The 15332-nt window shown below is 43.2% G+C and overlaps 1 protein-coding gene across 1 annotated transcript in view; it reads left to right on the top strand.

Moving 5' to 3' along the window:
- The first annotated feature begins 472 nt into the window (after positions 1 to 472).
- Positions 473 to 15332, top strand: part of LOC141148605 (uncharacterized) — a 43249-nt gene continuing 28389 nt past the window's right edge. The window contains exons 1-2 of the mRNA XM_073636206.1: positions 473 to 1127; positions 10840 to 10960. Of these exons, the coding sequence (XP_073492307.1) occupies positions 803 to 1127; positions 10840 to 10960 (446 nt within the window). The 5' untranslated portion in view covers positions 473 to 802. The remainder of the gene's footprint in view (positions 1128 to 10839; positions 10961 to 15332) is intronic.

Genomic DNA, 15332 nt, shown 5'->3' with positions numbered 1-15332 from the left:
CCAGTGCGGCTCTTCTGCTTGATTCCGAGCATGCCTGGAACTTTGTGCGTCTGAATTGTGTGCACAAGAGCGGAATTTACGACAAAGGATTTTGTTGTCGGAAAATTTGAGAACCAGCTCTCAAATATTGTGTGACGGAAATTCCTATGGAAAATGTCCGATGGAGCCTACGGAATTTACGACAACAAGCTCCCATCGAACATTTTCCGTCGGAAAATCCGACCGTGTGTACGGGGCTTAACCTAGATCAAACCTAACATTTTTTTAAATTTAATTTTATTGTTTTAATTATTATTATTGTTATTATTTTTCCCCTTTACTCTCCTCTCGTCTCCCCCTGCTCTCCATCCTCCCTTCTCTCCCTGTTCTTCCTTTCCTCTCCTCCCTTCTTGCTCTCTCTTTACTCTCCTCTCCTCCCTGCCTTCTCTTCCTCTCTGCTCAGCTCCCCCTTTTCTCTCTTTACTCTCCTCTCCCCCTGCCTTCTTTTCTTCTCTGCTCAGCTCCCTTTTCTCTCCGTTTTCCATTTCATCTCCTCCTTCTTTGCCCTCCCTCCTCTTCTCTCTTCTTTCTCATCTCCTTTGTCTCTGTTCTCCCTTTCCTTCCCTCCCTTTCTCTTCTCCTCTTTCCTCTCCTCTCTGGACTTCTCCCCTTCTTTTTCTACCCCCTCTACCCCCTCCCCTCCTGTTTATTATAACATTTAGTTGGTGCATTGTTTAAACTTATTTTCACTTTCACTTTGCGCTAAGATAAAAGACCCTTACTTTTCTTTTGTCCCATTGTGCCATCTTTCATTGGTCACATCATGTCTGCGGCTCCCGAAAACCTCCTAGAGCACATTAAGAGATATGTCCCGGGTATCAGGGCTGACAACTCTGAGCATGGTATTGAACGACTCATTATACTGCTGTTGGGGTTTGCAGGACATGGAAAGTCGTCCCTCATCAATTCCTGTATGTGTGTGGTGAAGGATGAGATATATCGGAATTTGGCTGGAGCCGGGACAGATCATGGAGGGAGAACAACGAAGAGGACACCACACCATCTCACCGACACTATCCGGATAACTGACAACAGAGGGTTCAATAAGATGACGCCGGGGGAGATTTTAGAAGTGTCTGCTCAGCTAAGTAAGTAGATTTTACCATTTACCTGCAAGCTTGGTGATAAATAAAGGTAGAATGGGGCCTTAACCCTAGTACACACGGGCTGAATGTCAGGCAATATCAGCCGGTTCAATAAAAACCATCCGACATTCGGCCTATGTGTATGGCAGCCGGTCCAACAGAAGCTGACTTCTGTCGAACGAGCATGCTGGAAAATCAGCAGCCGAACGACTCCTGATCAGCACTCAGACTGGATTGTTCTGGCGGGGGGGGGGGGGGCGAGGGCGTCATCCCCCTCTCAGAACACAATAGCACAGCAGGGATATTAGCAGTACTAATATCAGACAGTTAGTACAGCGACTCTGGCCTGAGCTGTCAGTTTTTTTTTTAATGAGAAAAAAACTAGTAGTTTGTACCAGTCTTTAGGCAGGGTAGTGGCTTTGCCCACCCCATCCCTTTATTCACAATTATAAGGGTTGTAGTAAGAGCATATAAACCGTTCATTAGCATTGTTTGTACCGGCAGCTGCACAGCTTTACCAAACTATTCTCCTTTTTAACTGCAGGAACATAAAGGTTGTACATGCTGCCTTTGGCCATCCACCAGGCTGTAGGCTTCTGCCTAGGTTGCCTTGTGGGTGATACAACTTGGGTGAATCTGCTACTTGTGTCACTTGAGAGTAAGGCCCCTTGTGACACTGAGGCATTGCAAAACTGCGATAAAAATGATGAGCGTTATTAGCGCGGTTTTACCGCATTTTTGCCGCATTAGCGTTAAAAATAGCGCTAACGCCCATGCGTTTTAATAGCGTTTTTATAACATTTTTTAAGCGTTAGCGTCAGCAAACAACCCGTCTCCCTTACATCACATCCTGTGCACTTCCTGTTTTTTCGTCAGAGAAGAAATAGAACAGGGAGAAGATGGAGTTCCATGAGCTGCTGTTGTTTGTGCTACATGTTTGGGAACATATTCAATTTTCTTCAAGCGGTTGGAGTACCAGTCATGTTTCTTGTCCCAAAGTTGTGGGTGCCTCCGCATTGTGTCAATGAATTCCTTTGGATCTCCACTGCCAGAGGGTCTTTCTGCTATGACTTCTGCAGCTGCAGAGGCTGCATCTCTACAGATTCCTCCTCCATGATACTCTGTATTGCTCTGTCTGGTCTCCTCTCCCCTTTTCAACAGGATTTCCTGGTATCCCAGCATCCTCCCCTTTACGGCGGTCATGTGACCTTCCCCACAGCTTCTGGGCGGTTTTAAAGCGGTATTACCGCGGTTTTACAGCATTTCCCATTCATTTCATTTGGGATAGACGTTTTTACAGCGCTATTTTATGCGCCCAAAAGATGCTCCAAAAAAGCTGTTTGCAGGATTTTTTCCAACGCACAGTCAGTGCAACACCTCAGTATGAAAGGTTACACTGAGATACATGGGGGGCATTTTTCATGCAGTATTTAGGCGGTAATTTTAGCGCTAAAACGCCTGAAAAACGCCTCAGTGTAAAAGGGGCCTAAGAGTAGAGCGGAGGCAGAGGCTACAGTGTCTCAGACTGTGGAAGTCCTCTACACATTGTTCCTACACTACACAAGGCCTAGGTTGCCTTGTGTGCAGTGCCGGGACAAGGTTACCCAGAGCCAAGGGCAAACTTACAAACTGGCAAGATGTATAAGCATTGTGTCAACAAATCCCCCCCCCTAAAAAAAATTAAAAATTCAAGTACTAATATGCATGCTTACCCCCTAAGCAACAAATTCCCCTTTCACCCATGAAAAATCTGCCCCCTGCTAAAATCCCCCCTCCAAGCTCAAATCCTCTCTCTCTCCAAACCCCCCAGCACAACCCCCCAAAAAAAATCACCCCTCCTAGCACAAAACCTTTATCCTTCAAATTTCCCCTCAAAGCACAAATCCTCTCACCCCACTCTGAATCCCCCCCTCCCAGCATAAATTCCCCCCTAGATGAGCCCTCCTAACATAAATACCCCTCAATTATCCCTACTAGCACAAATCCCTCACCCCCTAAAAAAATTCCCCTTCTAGCACAAATTCCCTCCGCCTGTACCTTATCACCTCTTCTGGCACAAATCCCCCTCCTAGCACAAATCCTCTTCCTCCAACCCCCCCCTCAAAATACAAAGCCCCCCAAAATCACCATTCCTAGCACACCCCCAATTTCACCTCTTAGAGCAATTCTTGTCCCCTGCCCCCTCCAAATATAGATCCCCCCATCTCCTCGAGGAGCCCCCCCTACTTCACATGATACCACAGTGCCCACCCCCTATCCCGGACCCGCTTGTGCGTGATACTGCTTGCGTGAATCTGCTACTTGTGTTACTTGAGAGTAAAAGTAGAGCGGAGGCAGAGGCTACTGTGTCTCAGAATATGGAGGTCCTCCACACATTGTTCCTACACTTGGAAAGGTTCCCCATTGTGGCTGTGAGCAGAGGCCTCATTCAGGGGAAGTGGTGTGGAGAGACCCAGGTTTCCAGCTCCACCAATCCCAAGTGAGCTTTTTTTCTGGAGTTCTTCATTTATGTCACATGCAGGATAAATTTAGATATTGTGCGTGTGAAGGAACAATCAAGAACTACAGAAAGAAAATAGGAAATTCCCAAGACATGGGAAATTCCTAAGACATTCAAGATATTGGACCGGCAGCAGCCTGTAATTTCTGTGTATATAAAAAAAGTAACAATAACTAAGCGCAAATACAGTGCATGCAGAGTAATCACAACTATTGTGTCATTAGTCTATAGGAAACTCAGATAGTTCAAGGGTTAAAAATAAAATAACGGCAGGGCAACGGCGGCAGCTGTCCTCAGAGAGCTGGCTCTGTGTATAGGGAGACAAAAGAGAGAACACAGGAAGTGCCACCTAAGTGCAGTATTAAAAGCAGCTTTAATGGCAAGGTATAAAAACACTTACAAAAAGTAAGAACATCGTAGGCTCATCTGTATATATGGAGTCCCTGGGGAGGTCCCTGTGTCCGGATCCAGTCGCTGTGCGAGGCTGTGTGATTGTCTGGTTGATCTGCAGCACATTCTGTGGCCACCAGGAAGAGGCTGGAACTGGCATTCCACATATAAGGATGAGCCTATGATGTTTTTATTTTTTGTAGGTGTGTTTTTAGACCTTGCCATTAAAGCTGCTTTTAATACTGCACTTAGGTGGCGCTTCCCGCGTTCTCCCTTATTTCTGTGTATATAGAAGAACTTCCAGTGGCATGCTTCAGTACAGGGTGATGTATAGCAGGGCAGCAGATGGATGGATCAGGAGGTCTAAGTCTATTGGACCAGTCTTGGGTATCAAGAGCTGGCTCACAGTATTGCAGAGGAACCCTTATAGAGGTTATATGCTGAAATTATATGTACACTGTATGAGCTGTATTTTGAACACTTGACATGCGGACACTAGTCGGGTCAGGTGGTCTACTTTTGGCCAGGAGTGGAATAAACCTCCCATAATTGAGTCCTTTGTCCAGCAACATCATTTTACCGATATTCAACCTGCTACTTCACCGCCTCCACCAGAGCCGCCCGAAAACACTGTAACAGGTACTCGTATGGTCTTGGCTGGCTCCGGGCCGTGCGTCACAGCCATATTTTTTACTGGCAACCTTTTCTTTTTACTGACATTTACTGGCAGGAGAAAATTGCCTGTTTTTTACTGGCTGCCAGTAAAAATACTGATGGTTGGCAATAGGGGTGCAACAGATCGTCACTGATCCGTGATCCGTACAGGCCAACCTCTGCGGATCGGCACACCCGCGATCCGCGGAGCGCTCGCCGACCTCGGCCATAGGAAAGGCCGCGGCTTCAGCCTAGCTCCGGAGCGGCGGCCATCTTGGTACACCCGGTGGCGGCCGCTGTATCGTCAGGAAGTGACGTTTCGTCGCCGCCATCTTGCTACACCCCACACTCCCTTGCACAGTACTGTAATGCTAGAGTGAGAAGGGGGCAAGCGGACATCTTGTTACACCCACCGGAGTTTTAGATTTAAAAGCTATTTTCCACACAAAACGGAGCTTATATGCATAATTACACTATTTGTAGATCGGACGGACTGTTTAGATGTTAAATTTTTAAAGCAGCAGCAAACCTGCTGACCTTACATGGTTGCTAATGTGACAGAACACCTCTGATTTTCACATTTAGCTGCTTTTAAAATGTAACATCTAAACAGTCCGTCCGATCTACAAATACTGTATTTATGCATATAAGCTCCGTTTTGTGTGGAAAATAGCTTTTAAATCTAAAACTCCAGTGGGTGTAACAAGATTTGTCTTTTTTTTTTGCTGATCCGAAAATGATCCGATCCGTGACTCTGATCCGAGGATCGATCCGATACGTGAGTTTTTTGATCTGTTGCACCCCTAGTTGGCAACACTGCTGAGAAAACCCCTCCTCCCTTCCTAAAGACTCCTGGGATGTGTCACATCATTTGCATAGGCCTGGAAACCAGGAAGCAACTGAAGAAATGTAAGAAACAAGTAAATATGATATACTTTTCTATTTATTTACTAATGCTAACAGCATAAGGATTACAAATAGCCAAAGTTGATTGAGAGAGTGAAGTTCCATTTTGAATAAAAGGCTTTCATTCAGGTGTATGAAGTGTATAAAGTTTGGAAGACATCCTCTGAAGACGTCATTTTGTGATGAAACATGTAGGGATGCAGCCTACACCACGTATGTCAGCACGCCGATCCAGTCCTTTTACACTCTTGCCGGCTGGACTTGTTTTTCTAAATGCTTTTTTTTGAAGACTGCTTATGTAAGTGCAACATAACCTAATTAAATTAGCTTCTGTGACAATATTACACTGTGTGCGGACCTTCCTTTTTCATATATGCCACCCTTGGATCGAGGAGAGATCTTGAGCCACTGGTCCAATCTGTTAAGCTGTCAGCTGAATACCGATACTGCCATGTCAGGCATATTCATGCATTTTGACCATTAAAAGAGAAGTATGGGTTTTGGGGGTATGTCCCCCTTCATACTTACCTATGTGGATGCAGCATCGGTCCGATGCTGCATCCCCCGACGCCTCTACACTGAGAACTGAGCGATCGAACATCGCCGATGGCTCGGTTCTCACAGCTTCCCGAGCAGAGAGCTGCTGACTGTCAATTAACAGCTCTCTGCTCTGCTCCTCCACACTCACTGGAGCGCTGAGCTGTGGAGGGGCGGGTAACGGCCATCTCAGAGGCCGCTGAGAGGCTGAGACGGGTGTCAGTCCAGGCACCTGGTGGATCCAGACTTTATTGTCGCGATGACATGGTGCCTGGACTGATTCCTGTGACGTCAGCAGTTTCTGCTGAAAACGGGGTCACAGGAGTGCAAAACTAATTGCACTCCTGTGATCCATAGGAGAAGCCCAGCCAAACGAGCTTAGGCTGAACTTCTCCTTTAATAATTTTATGGTCATTGCCTTCTGGTAAGTGGCTTTTGATCCCTTTTTAACTTGGGATACATGCTATTTTTCTTCCTTATTTTGACTACAGTGGAACATCGGATTGCTAGTAACGCGGTTAACGAGCGTTTCGCAATACGAGCATTGTATTTTTAAAAATCGTAACTCGGTTTGCGAGTGTTGTCTTACAACACAAGCACGATTCAGGCCAAAGCGGTGTGCAGTACCGCTTTTGGCCTGAGGTGGGGGGCGCCAGAGCCGAGCAGAGCCGAACATCACGTTCGGAAATGCACGGAAAGGCCCGAGTAGAGCACGGCTGACCTCGGCAAATCTCGGGTAGGAAGTCTTTCCGAGGTTTGCCGAGGTCAGCTGAAGTGTACTCAGGCTCTCGTTTCTGAGGCTCTCTGGCGCCCCCCCGCCTCTGGCAGCATGCGGTATTGCATCCCATTGAAGTCAATGCGGAACAAATAATTTTCGTTTCGATTGACTTCAATGGGCAAAATCGCTTTGATATGCGAGTACTTTGAATTACGAGCATACTCCTAGAACGGATATTGCTCGTAATCCGAGGTTCCACTGTATCACTTTTGCACTTTTACGAATGTGCATACAGTAGGGAAAATAATTATTAGATTCCCTGCAGATTTTGGACATTTGCCCACTTACAAAGATATGAAGGGTCTATAATTTTTATCACAGGTGCATTATAAATAATAGAAATAGAATATCAACCAAAAATCCAGAAAAAACACTATACAAATGTTCTAAATGAAGTTGCCGTTCAGTGAGTAAAATAAGTATTTTATCCCCAAGCAAAACATGACTTAGTACTTGGTAGAGAAACCCTTGTTGGCAAGCACAGAGGTAAGGTGTTTCTTGTAGTTGGTTACCAGGTTCGCAAACATCTCAGGAGGGATTTTGGTCCACACTTCTTTACAGATCTTCACTAAATCCTTAAGGTTTATTGGCTGTCACTTGGCAACTCGAAGTTTCAGCTCCCTCCATACATTTTCGATAGGATTAAGATCTGGAGACTGGCTAGGCCACTCCATGACTTTAATATGTTTCTTCTTGAGCCACTCCTTTGTTGCCTTGGTGGTAAGTTTTGGGTCACTGTCATGCTGGAAGACCCATCCATGACCCATCCATGACCCATCTTCAATGTTCTGGCTGAGAGAAGAAGGTTCTCATCCAAGATTTTACAATACATGGCCCCATCCATTGGCCCCTCATAGCGGCAAAGTCGGCCTGTACCTTTATTAGGGAAACAGCCCCAAAGCATAAAGTTTCCAGCTCCATGCTTGACTGTAGGGATGGTGTTCTTAGGGTCATAGTCAGCATTTTTCTTCCTCCAAATACGGCGAGTAAAGCTAATGCCAAAGAGATAATTTTTGGTCTCATCTGACCACAGCACTTTCTCCCATTCCTTCTCTAAATCATTTAGATGTTCATTGGAAAACTTCAGACGGTCCTGTACATGTGCCTTCTTGAGGAGGGGGACCTTGCGGGAGCTGCAGGATTTTAATCCATGCTAGCGTATTGTGTTACCAATACTTTGTTTTGTGACTGTGGTCCCAACTGCCTTGAGATTATTTACAAGCTCCTCCCGTGTAGTTCTGGGCTGATCCCTCACTTTTTTCCTGATCATCCATGATGTGAAATCTTGCATGGAGTTCCAGACCGAGGGCGATTGATGGTTATATTGTATTTTTTCCATTCGCGAAAAATCGCTCCAACAGTTGTCTCCTTCTCACCAAGCTTCTTGCTGATGGTCTTGTAGCCCATTCCATCCTTTTGCAGGTCTACAATCTTGTCCATGACGTCCTTTGACAGCTCTTTGGTCTTGCCCATCATAGTGAGGTTTGAATGGAAGAAAGAGATTCTGTGGACAGGTGTCTTTTATACACATAACAAATTATCGTTAGGAAAATATTCTTAAAATGACAGGACTAATCTGTGTACCACATGAACACTTATGCCACGTACAGACGATCGGATTTTCCTACAACAAAAACCGTGGATTTTTTCCGATGGATGTTGGCTCAAACTTGTCTTGCATACACACGGTCACACAAATGTTGTCGGGAATTCCGAATGTCAAGAACGCGGTGACGTACAACACGTACGACGAGCCGAGAAAAATAAAGTTCAATAGCCAGTGCGGCTCTTCTGCTTGATTCCGAGCATGCGTGGAATTTTGTGCATCGGAATTGTCTACACACGCTCGGAATTTACAACAACGGATTTTGTTGTCGGAAAATTTGAGATCCAGCTCTCAAACATCAGTTGTCGGAAATTCTGACAGCAAATGTCAGATGGAGCCTACACATGGTCGGAATTTCCGACAACAAGCTCACATCGAACATTTGTTGTCGGAAATTCTGATCGTGTGTAGGCAGCATAACTGTAGCCCGTCTGTGGGAGCCAGAATTATTGTTGGTTGTTTGGGGATCAAATACTTATTTTACTCACTTAAATTCAACTCAATTTATAACATTTGTATCGTGTGTTTTTTCTGGATTTTTGGTTGATAGTCTATCTCTATCATTTAAAATACACCTGTGATAAAAAATTATAGACACTTAATTTCTTTGTAAGTGGGCAAACTTCCAAAATCTGCAGGGGATAAAATAATTGTTTTTGCCACTGTATATGAACTATTTCCACATATTAGACTTTATTGATTATTTATGAACTATATATTTTTGCCCAATTTAAAATATCAACGTCTATGTCCACCCAGTTTGTTTATTCTCCATTATGGGTGTTTATTCACTTATCACTATAATCATATTTTCTTTACAGGTGTTCACATTGGCATAGTGCTATCTATGTCAATCTTATATACTTGTATATTCTGAATATGTTGTATATTTCACCTATTTTTTTCATTGTTGATACCCATAAGGTAAATATTGGTCATTTTACTCTGTGCTACCTTATATTTACTACCGTATATCACTGTGATCAAGTGTCAGCTCTGTTGATAAATATTCACTGGTGTTTTTTTTTTTTATCTTGTTCTACATTTCTGCTGAACTTGTTGCTTTTAGAGAGACTCTGACAGACCATCTGGCCTAACTGTCCAAGAGATCACATAGACATGCCTTTCTTGTGTTTTTTAATTTTAGTTTAGTTTTAGGGGAAAAAAAATGTTCTTAACTGTAACTATTGTGCATGGACATGTAATTTTACATACCAGGATTGATGCCTTGATCTCCAAATTAAAGAAGAACTTCACCCAGCGTTGTGCAAATTAAAAGTAAATAGCTATAATGGCTGTAGCTGGTGACTTTAAGAAAACAGGTACTTACCAGCCCATGGAGTTCAGTGATGTCTTCCCCGCAGATGAATCTTCTCACCTCTGCAGATCCCTGGCACCATCCTGGATTTGTGAGTCGGATGGGATTTCCTGTTGTCTCGCAGTCAGCTCCTCACTAGGCTCGTGCGAGACTGTGTGGCGCAGGGTGACTGGTCCTGCAGTCTCCTGGGTTGTGTGACTTTATCCCAGGAGGCAGTGGGCTGAGGGTGAGATGAAGCAATGCCATCCCCACCCCCAGGTGAAGATTGAAAAAGTGGGACCAGGTGCCGATCGAAAAAGGTACTTTCTCCCCAACCTCCCTACCCTTTAAAAAAAAATCTGCAGCTCAATTAGAAGTATTTAACTTTTATGGTAACATTCCCCTTTAGATACTCTAGCCTAAGAGGATTTTACTGTAGGAAGAAGATTCAGGAAATAGTTTCTCCTGCCTGCAGCACACTGATCACATCTCAGGCTAGGATAATCACTGATGGGCTTAAAGCGGAGTTCCACCCATTTAAAAGTCAGCAGCTACAAAAAGTGTAGCTGCTGACTTTTAATAATCAGACACTCACCTGTCCCACAGTTCAGCGATGCGGGTGCAGGAAGCCTCGCTCCTCTCCTCCTCCTCTCCGAGGAGGCGGCATTTTAACTGTGGGTGCCGAGCTGCGCTGCGCACTGCGAATGGCCGGGCAATCTTCTGAGACCTGTGACATGTCCCAGAAAATGTCAGGGAGGGAGCCAGGGGAGGAAGTGGGAGCTGGGTGCCCATAAAAACAGGGTACCCGCTCCTATCCCAAAAAAATGACATGCCACATGTGGCATGTCAGGGGTCACCTGCACTTAAAGCGGAAGTTCCATTTTTGGGTGGAACTCCACTTTAAGGATGGATTTTTAATGATAAAATTACTTTTTTTAAATTATACTATTGCTGTCTATGGTGACATTGTAGGTATTTATTCATGCAGACCTAAAAAGTTATTTAAAGGTCCACTTTAAATGTAATTTTTTTATTTCTCTCTTCCAGGAAACTTGCGGCCAGGGGAAGATGTGGAATGGGAAGGAGACAATCTACAGGAGACTATAAGATGTATCCCATTGGTCAATAAACAACCAAAGGAAATCATTCTTCCCGTTATTGTACACAGGTTTGTCATTTGGCATGACGTGTATTCTATATCATTGTAACCAATACATTTTCACATACTGTATAAAGAACTAAACCTAACAAAAGGTTTACTTTATGTAGCAGAACTACCAGTGCCAGGACAAGGTCCTTAGCACCGAAGACAAGAAGGCCAAAGTGCCCCCCCCCATAAGCTGTGAACGACCTCATCAGTATTGGCTACAGGTCCTGCCCTTTTTGTTCCCCCCCCCAACTCCTCCTGCTGAAGCACCCAAGGCAGCCTCTTCTGTTTCCAACTCCTTGACCTGGCTCTGCCAGAGCCTATACTGCCCACTGAAGTTTAGCCTTTCACAGTTGAATGAGGAAAACAAAGCATTCCCTTTTAGGGCAAAAATCCATGTACAGTCTTGGATTGTGTTCCAAGGGGCTCAACTGAGAAACAGAGATGGATTTGAGACCAACATAAATACTTGTAGGCACCACTGTGTGCCAAATGTCAGTCCTGTTTTTAAATTTGAAACTTGTTAGAATCCAAATCCCATATTTGGATACTAATGCCGCCTACACACGACTGGTTTTGCCGTCGGAATAAACTCTGGCGGTTTCTCCAAAGGAATTCTGCTCAAGTGGTCTTGCCTACACACGGTCACACCAAAGTCCGACCATCCAGAACGTGGTGACGTACAACACGTACGACGGGACTAGAAAAAGGAAGTGCAATAGCCAGTAGCCAATAGCTTCTGTCTCGTACTTGCTTCTGAGCATGCGTCGTTTTTGGTGTGTCGGAACAGCATACAGACGAGCGGGTTTCCCGATAGTAATTAGTTCCGTCTGAAAAATTTAAAACATGTTCACTATCTAAGGCCGTCAGAATTTTCGACGGAAAAAGTCCAATGGGGCATACAAACGGTCGGAAAATAAGATGAAAAGCTCCCATCGGATTTTTTTTGACGGACATTCCGCTCGTGTGTACGCGGCATGAGAAGTTCTTTTTCCAAGTGGTTGCCCAGGTCACTTTCCCACATGGTAGGGATCATCAAATTCTAGGATAGATGAATATATTACAGACCCTTCCCTAGCGGAATGTCCAAACACTGGTGCACAAAGGGCGTTATGGACAATTGTGAAGATGTGTGTTTAAGAGCATTTTGGACAGTATTTTTGAGCTGTAGGTAGAGAAACAATTCTGAAGGGGGGACTTTGAGGGGACTTGGAGGAAAGGGAAGGACCTAAACCAGGTCTGATTCAGCCTAAACAACTAGAACATCTAATGGTAAAGTGAACAAAAAGTCAACTTTGGGAATTGCAAAATATTGACCGATTGTCAGTCCATTCAGTCTGGCTCCAATAAATACTCTAGAGGTTGTCTTTTTGTGATTTATTACTGGTAAAACTTGTGACAAGAGAGGGGTTAGGGCATGGGATACTCCAAAACTGTTAGTACTTAGCAATTAGAGGACAGCCTTCTCCTTGAGCAATTGTGAATATTGGACAGTCTAAGGCCTCACAGCTGGGGACCATGAGGTACAGTGCCTTGCAAAAGTATTCACCCCCTTGGCTTTTTACCTATTTTGTTACATTACAGCCTTTAGTTCAATGTTTTTTAATCTGAATTATATGTGATGGATCAGAACAAATTAGTCTAAGTTGGTGAAGTAAAATTAGAAAAATATATACATGAAACAATTTTTCAGAAATAAAAAACTGATAATTGGCATGTGCTTATGTATTCACCCCCTTTGTTGTGAAGCCCATAAAAAGCTCTGGTGCAACCAATTACCTTCAGAAGTCACATAATTATTGAAACGATGTCCACCTGTGTGCAATCTAAGTGTCACATGATCTGTCATTACATATACACACCTTTTTGAAAGGCCTCAGAGGCTGCAACACCTAAGCAAGAGACACCACTAACCAAATACTGCCATGAAGACCAAGGAACTCTCCAAACAAGTAAGGGACAATGTTGTTGAGAAGTACAAGTCAGGGTTAGGTTATAAAAAAATATCCAAATCTTTAATGATCCCTAGGAGCACCATCAAACCTATTGTAACCAAATGGTAAGAACATGGCACAACAGCAAACCTGCCATTTTTTTCCTCTGCGTTCCATGTTCCTAGGATTTTATTCCATTTAGTATCGTGTAGCAAAGAGCGCAAGGGAAGTTGGCAACTTTAGGGAACTTGGCTCTTTTCAAATTCATTGTTCTTGTGTTACCCTTATGCTTCCTTTTCCTGTGATTTATATTGAATATAATTACCTTGTGATCGCTGTTTCCTAAGCTGCCCCATATTTTCACATCAGGTCTGTGTTTATAATTTTATTCTTCACTAATTTATTTTTAGTTGTAAAGTGTCTGCTTATCTGCAGCTCATCCACCCACTTGTGGGCTATCAAATCAGAATAATAATGTTCCCAACTGCTATGGACTACATGATAGACATGTGTTCATCAGATTCCTCAACCTCTGGAAATGTTGATTCTGCATTTGGGAATGTCTGAAAACATGTGTCTTACAATCTCTCAATTGTCGGCTCTCCATTGTAGTTACTAGCAATAATCGCAACCGCTTTGTGCCGCACCACTTCCTTCTAGCACTTGGTCACTTCAAGGTCTACACCAGTACAGATGGATGGAATTACAGCCTTAATTAATCTGGAACTTTCCACCTCCCTCTTGTTATCTTTCTCTCTGGATAGTCGATCCCAGCACACTGGTGTGAACCCAATACATAATCACAGAGTGAGAACACCAATGAAAAAATCAACATAGTATAACCACAGTTTATTAAAAATTTGTAAAAAAAAAAATCCAGCTTAAAAAATTCCAGTTTCACTGTGGATGATGTGTTTTGTTGATTGACTTCATCAGAAGCATTGTGCTGGGAATACAACCACTTCCTTAACCTCCCTGGCGGTAATCCTGAGTGTGGCTCAGGGGTTAATTTTCAGTACCAAAAGCGGTAACCATGAGCCACGGGATTACACCGCAGTATCCTGGTACAGTTACTTACCTTGTCCCTACGATCCTGCGATGTCCTCCCGCTTTATCCTCCAGGCCGGATCCTCCGCCCGATGTATCAGTGTTCCGGGCTATGTTCCCTGTGAGCGTCGTGACGCATGGGGGCGGAGCCAATGGGAAATTCAAAAAAAGTACAGAAAACATAACATACACACAATACATTCTTATCTGTTAAAATTATATTACTGTAAATACAAATAAAGGGGGTCCCAAAAGGTGACCCAGGTTCGGACTTTAAAGGCACAGCAAACAATAGGGATATTGAATAATAGTAATATTTATTGAGACATAGAAATATACATGGTATGAAAGGGGACATAGACAAGGTTTAAAAACAATATACATAAAAATACATGATATATGATGTGAGCCCTAGTGCATCAATGCGTTTCGCTGTTAAGCTTCTTCAGGACACATTCGAGATTCGTTGGTTGCAAGAAAAAAGGAAAACAGGTCTCGCTATCTAAAATAAAAACAGATGTGTTCGTAATTATAGTGACAATAACACACATTTCTTAAAAGAAAAAACACTGTTCTGTCCAGATGAGAAATCATGACGTGCATGCAAAGACATAAATACCTTGCAGGACAGTCAGCCTTGTTCAACAAATGGTTAAAGAAGGAATAATTTCCAATAAAGAAAGGGTTGGCTCACAACAGGAGCAATTCGCAACACAAGGGTTCATAGGCTAAAATTAATATGAAACCATAAAAGAAAACAGCAAAAAAAGAAGAGATAAAAATGAAAAAACAACATATAGAGGTATATATCAACAGAAAATATACCTACTGTCTCATGAAAGCAAGGATTATTTCCACTCATACTTTGACAATCATCATGCGGCCGCTTCCTCCTCTCCATCCAATATCTTACCCCCTGTCTGAGGTTACTACATTAGGATATTGGCTTTTATGAGCCAGTAGGTATATTTTATGTTGATATATACCTCTATATGTTGTTTTTTCCTTTTTTTTTCTCTTCTTTTTTTGCTGTTTGCTTTTTTTATCTTTTCTTTTTGAAAAACACATATTAGCCATATATAATCTAAGTTATGGTTTCATATTAATTTTAGCCGACTCCTATGAACCCTCGTGTTGCGAATTTCTCCTGTTGTGAGCCAACCCTTTCTTTATTGGAAATTATTCCTTCTTTAACCACTTGTTGAACAAGGCTGACTCTCCTGCATGGTATTTTTGTCTTTGATGCATGCATATGTCATGATTTCTCATCTGGACAGAACAGTGTTTTTTCTTTTAAGAAATGTGTGTTATTGTCACTATAATTATGAACACATCTGTTTTTATTTTAGATAGTGAGACCTGTTTTCCTCTTTTCTTGCAACCAACGAATCCCAAATGTGTCCTGAAGAAGC

The sequence above is a fragment of the Aquarana catesbeiana genome, linkage group LG06, assembly GCF_042186555.1.
Source record: "Aquarana catesbeiana isolate 2022-GZ linkage group LG06, ASM4218655v1, whole genome shotgun sequence".
Taxonomy (NCBI): Eukaryota; Metazoa; Chordata; class Amphibia; order Anura; family Ranidae; genus Aquarana; species Aquarana catesbeiana.
Note: the sequence above shows the minus strand (reverse complement) of the source record. Positions and strands in the feature narration are given on the sequence as shown.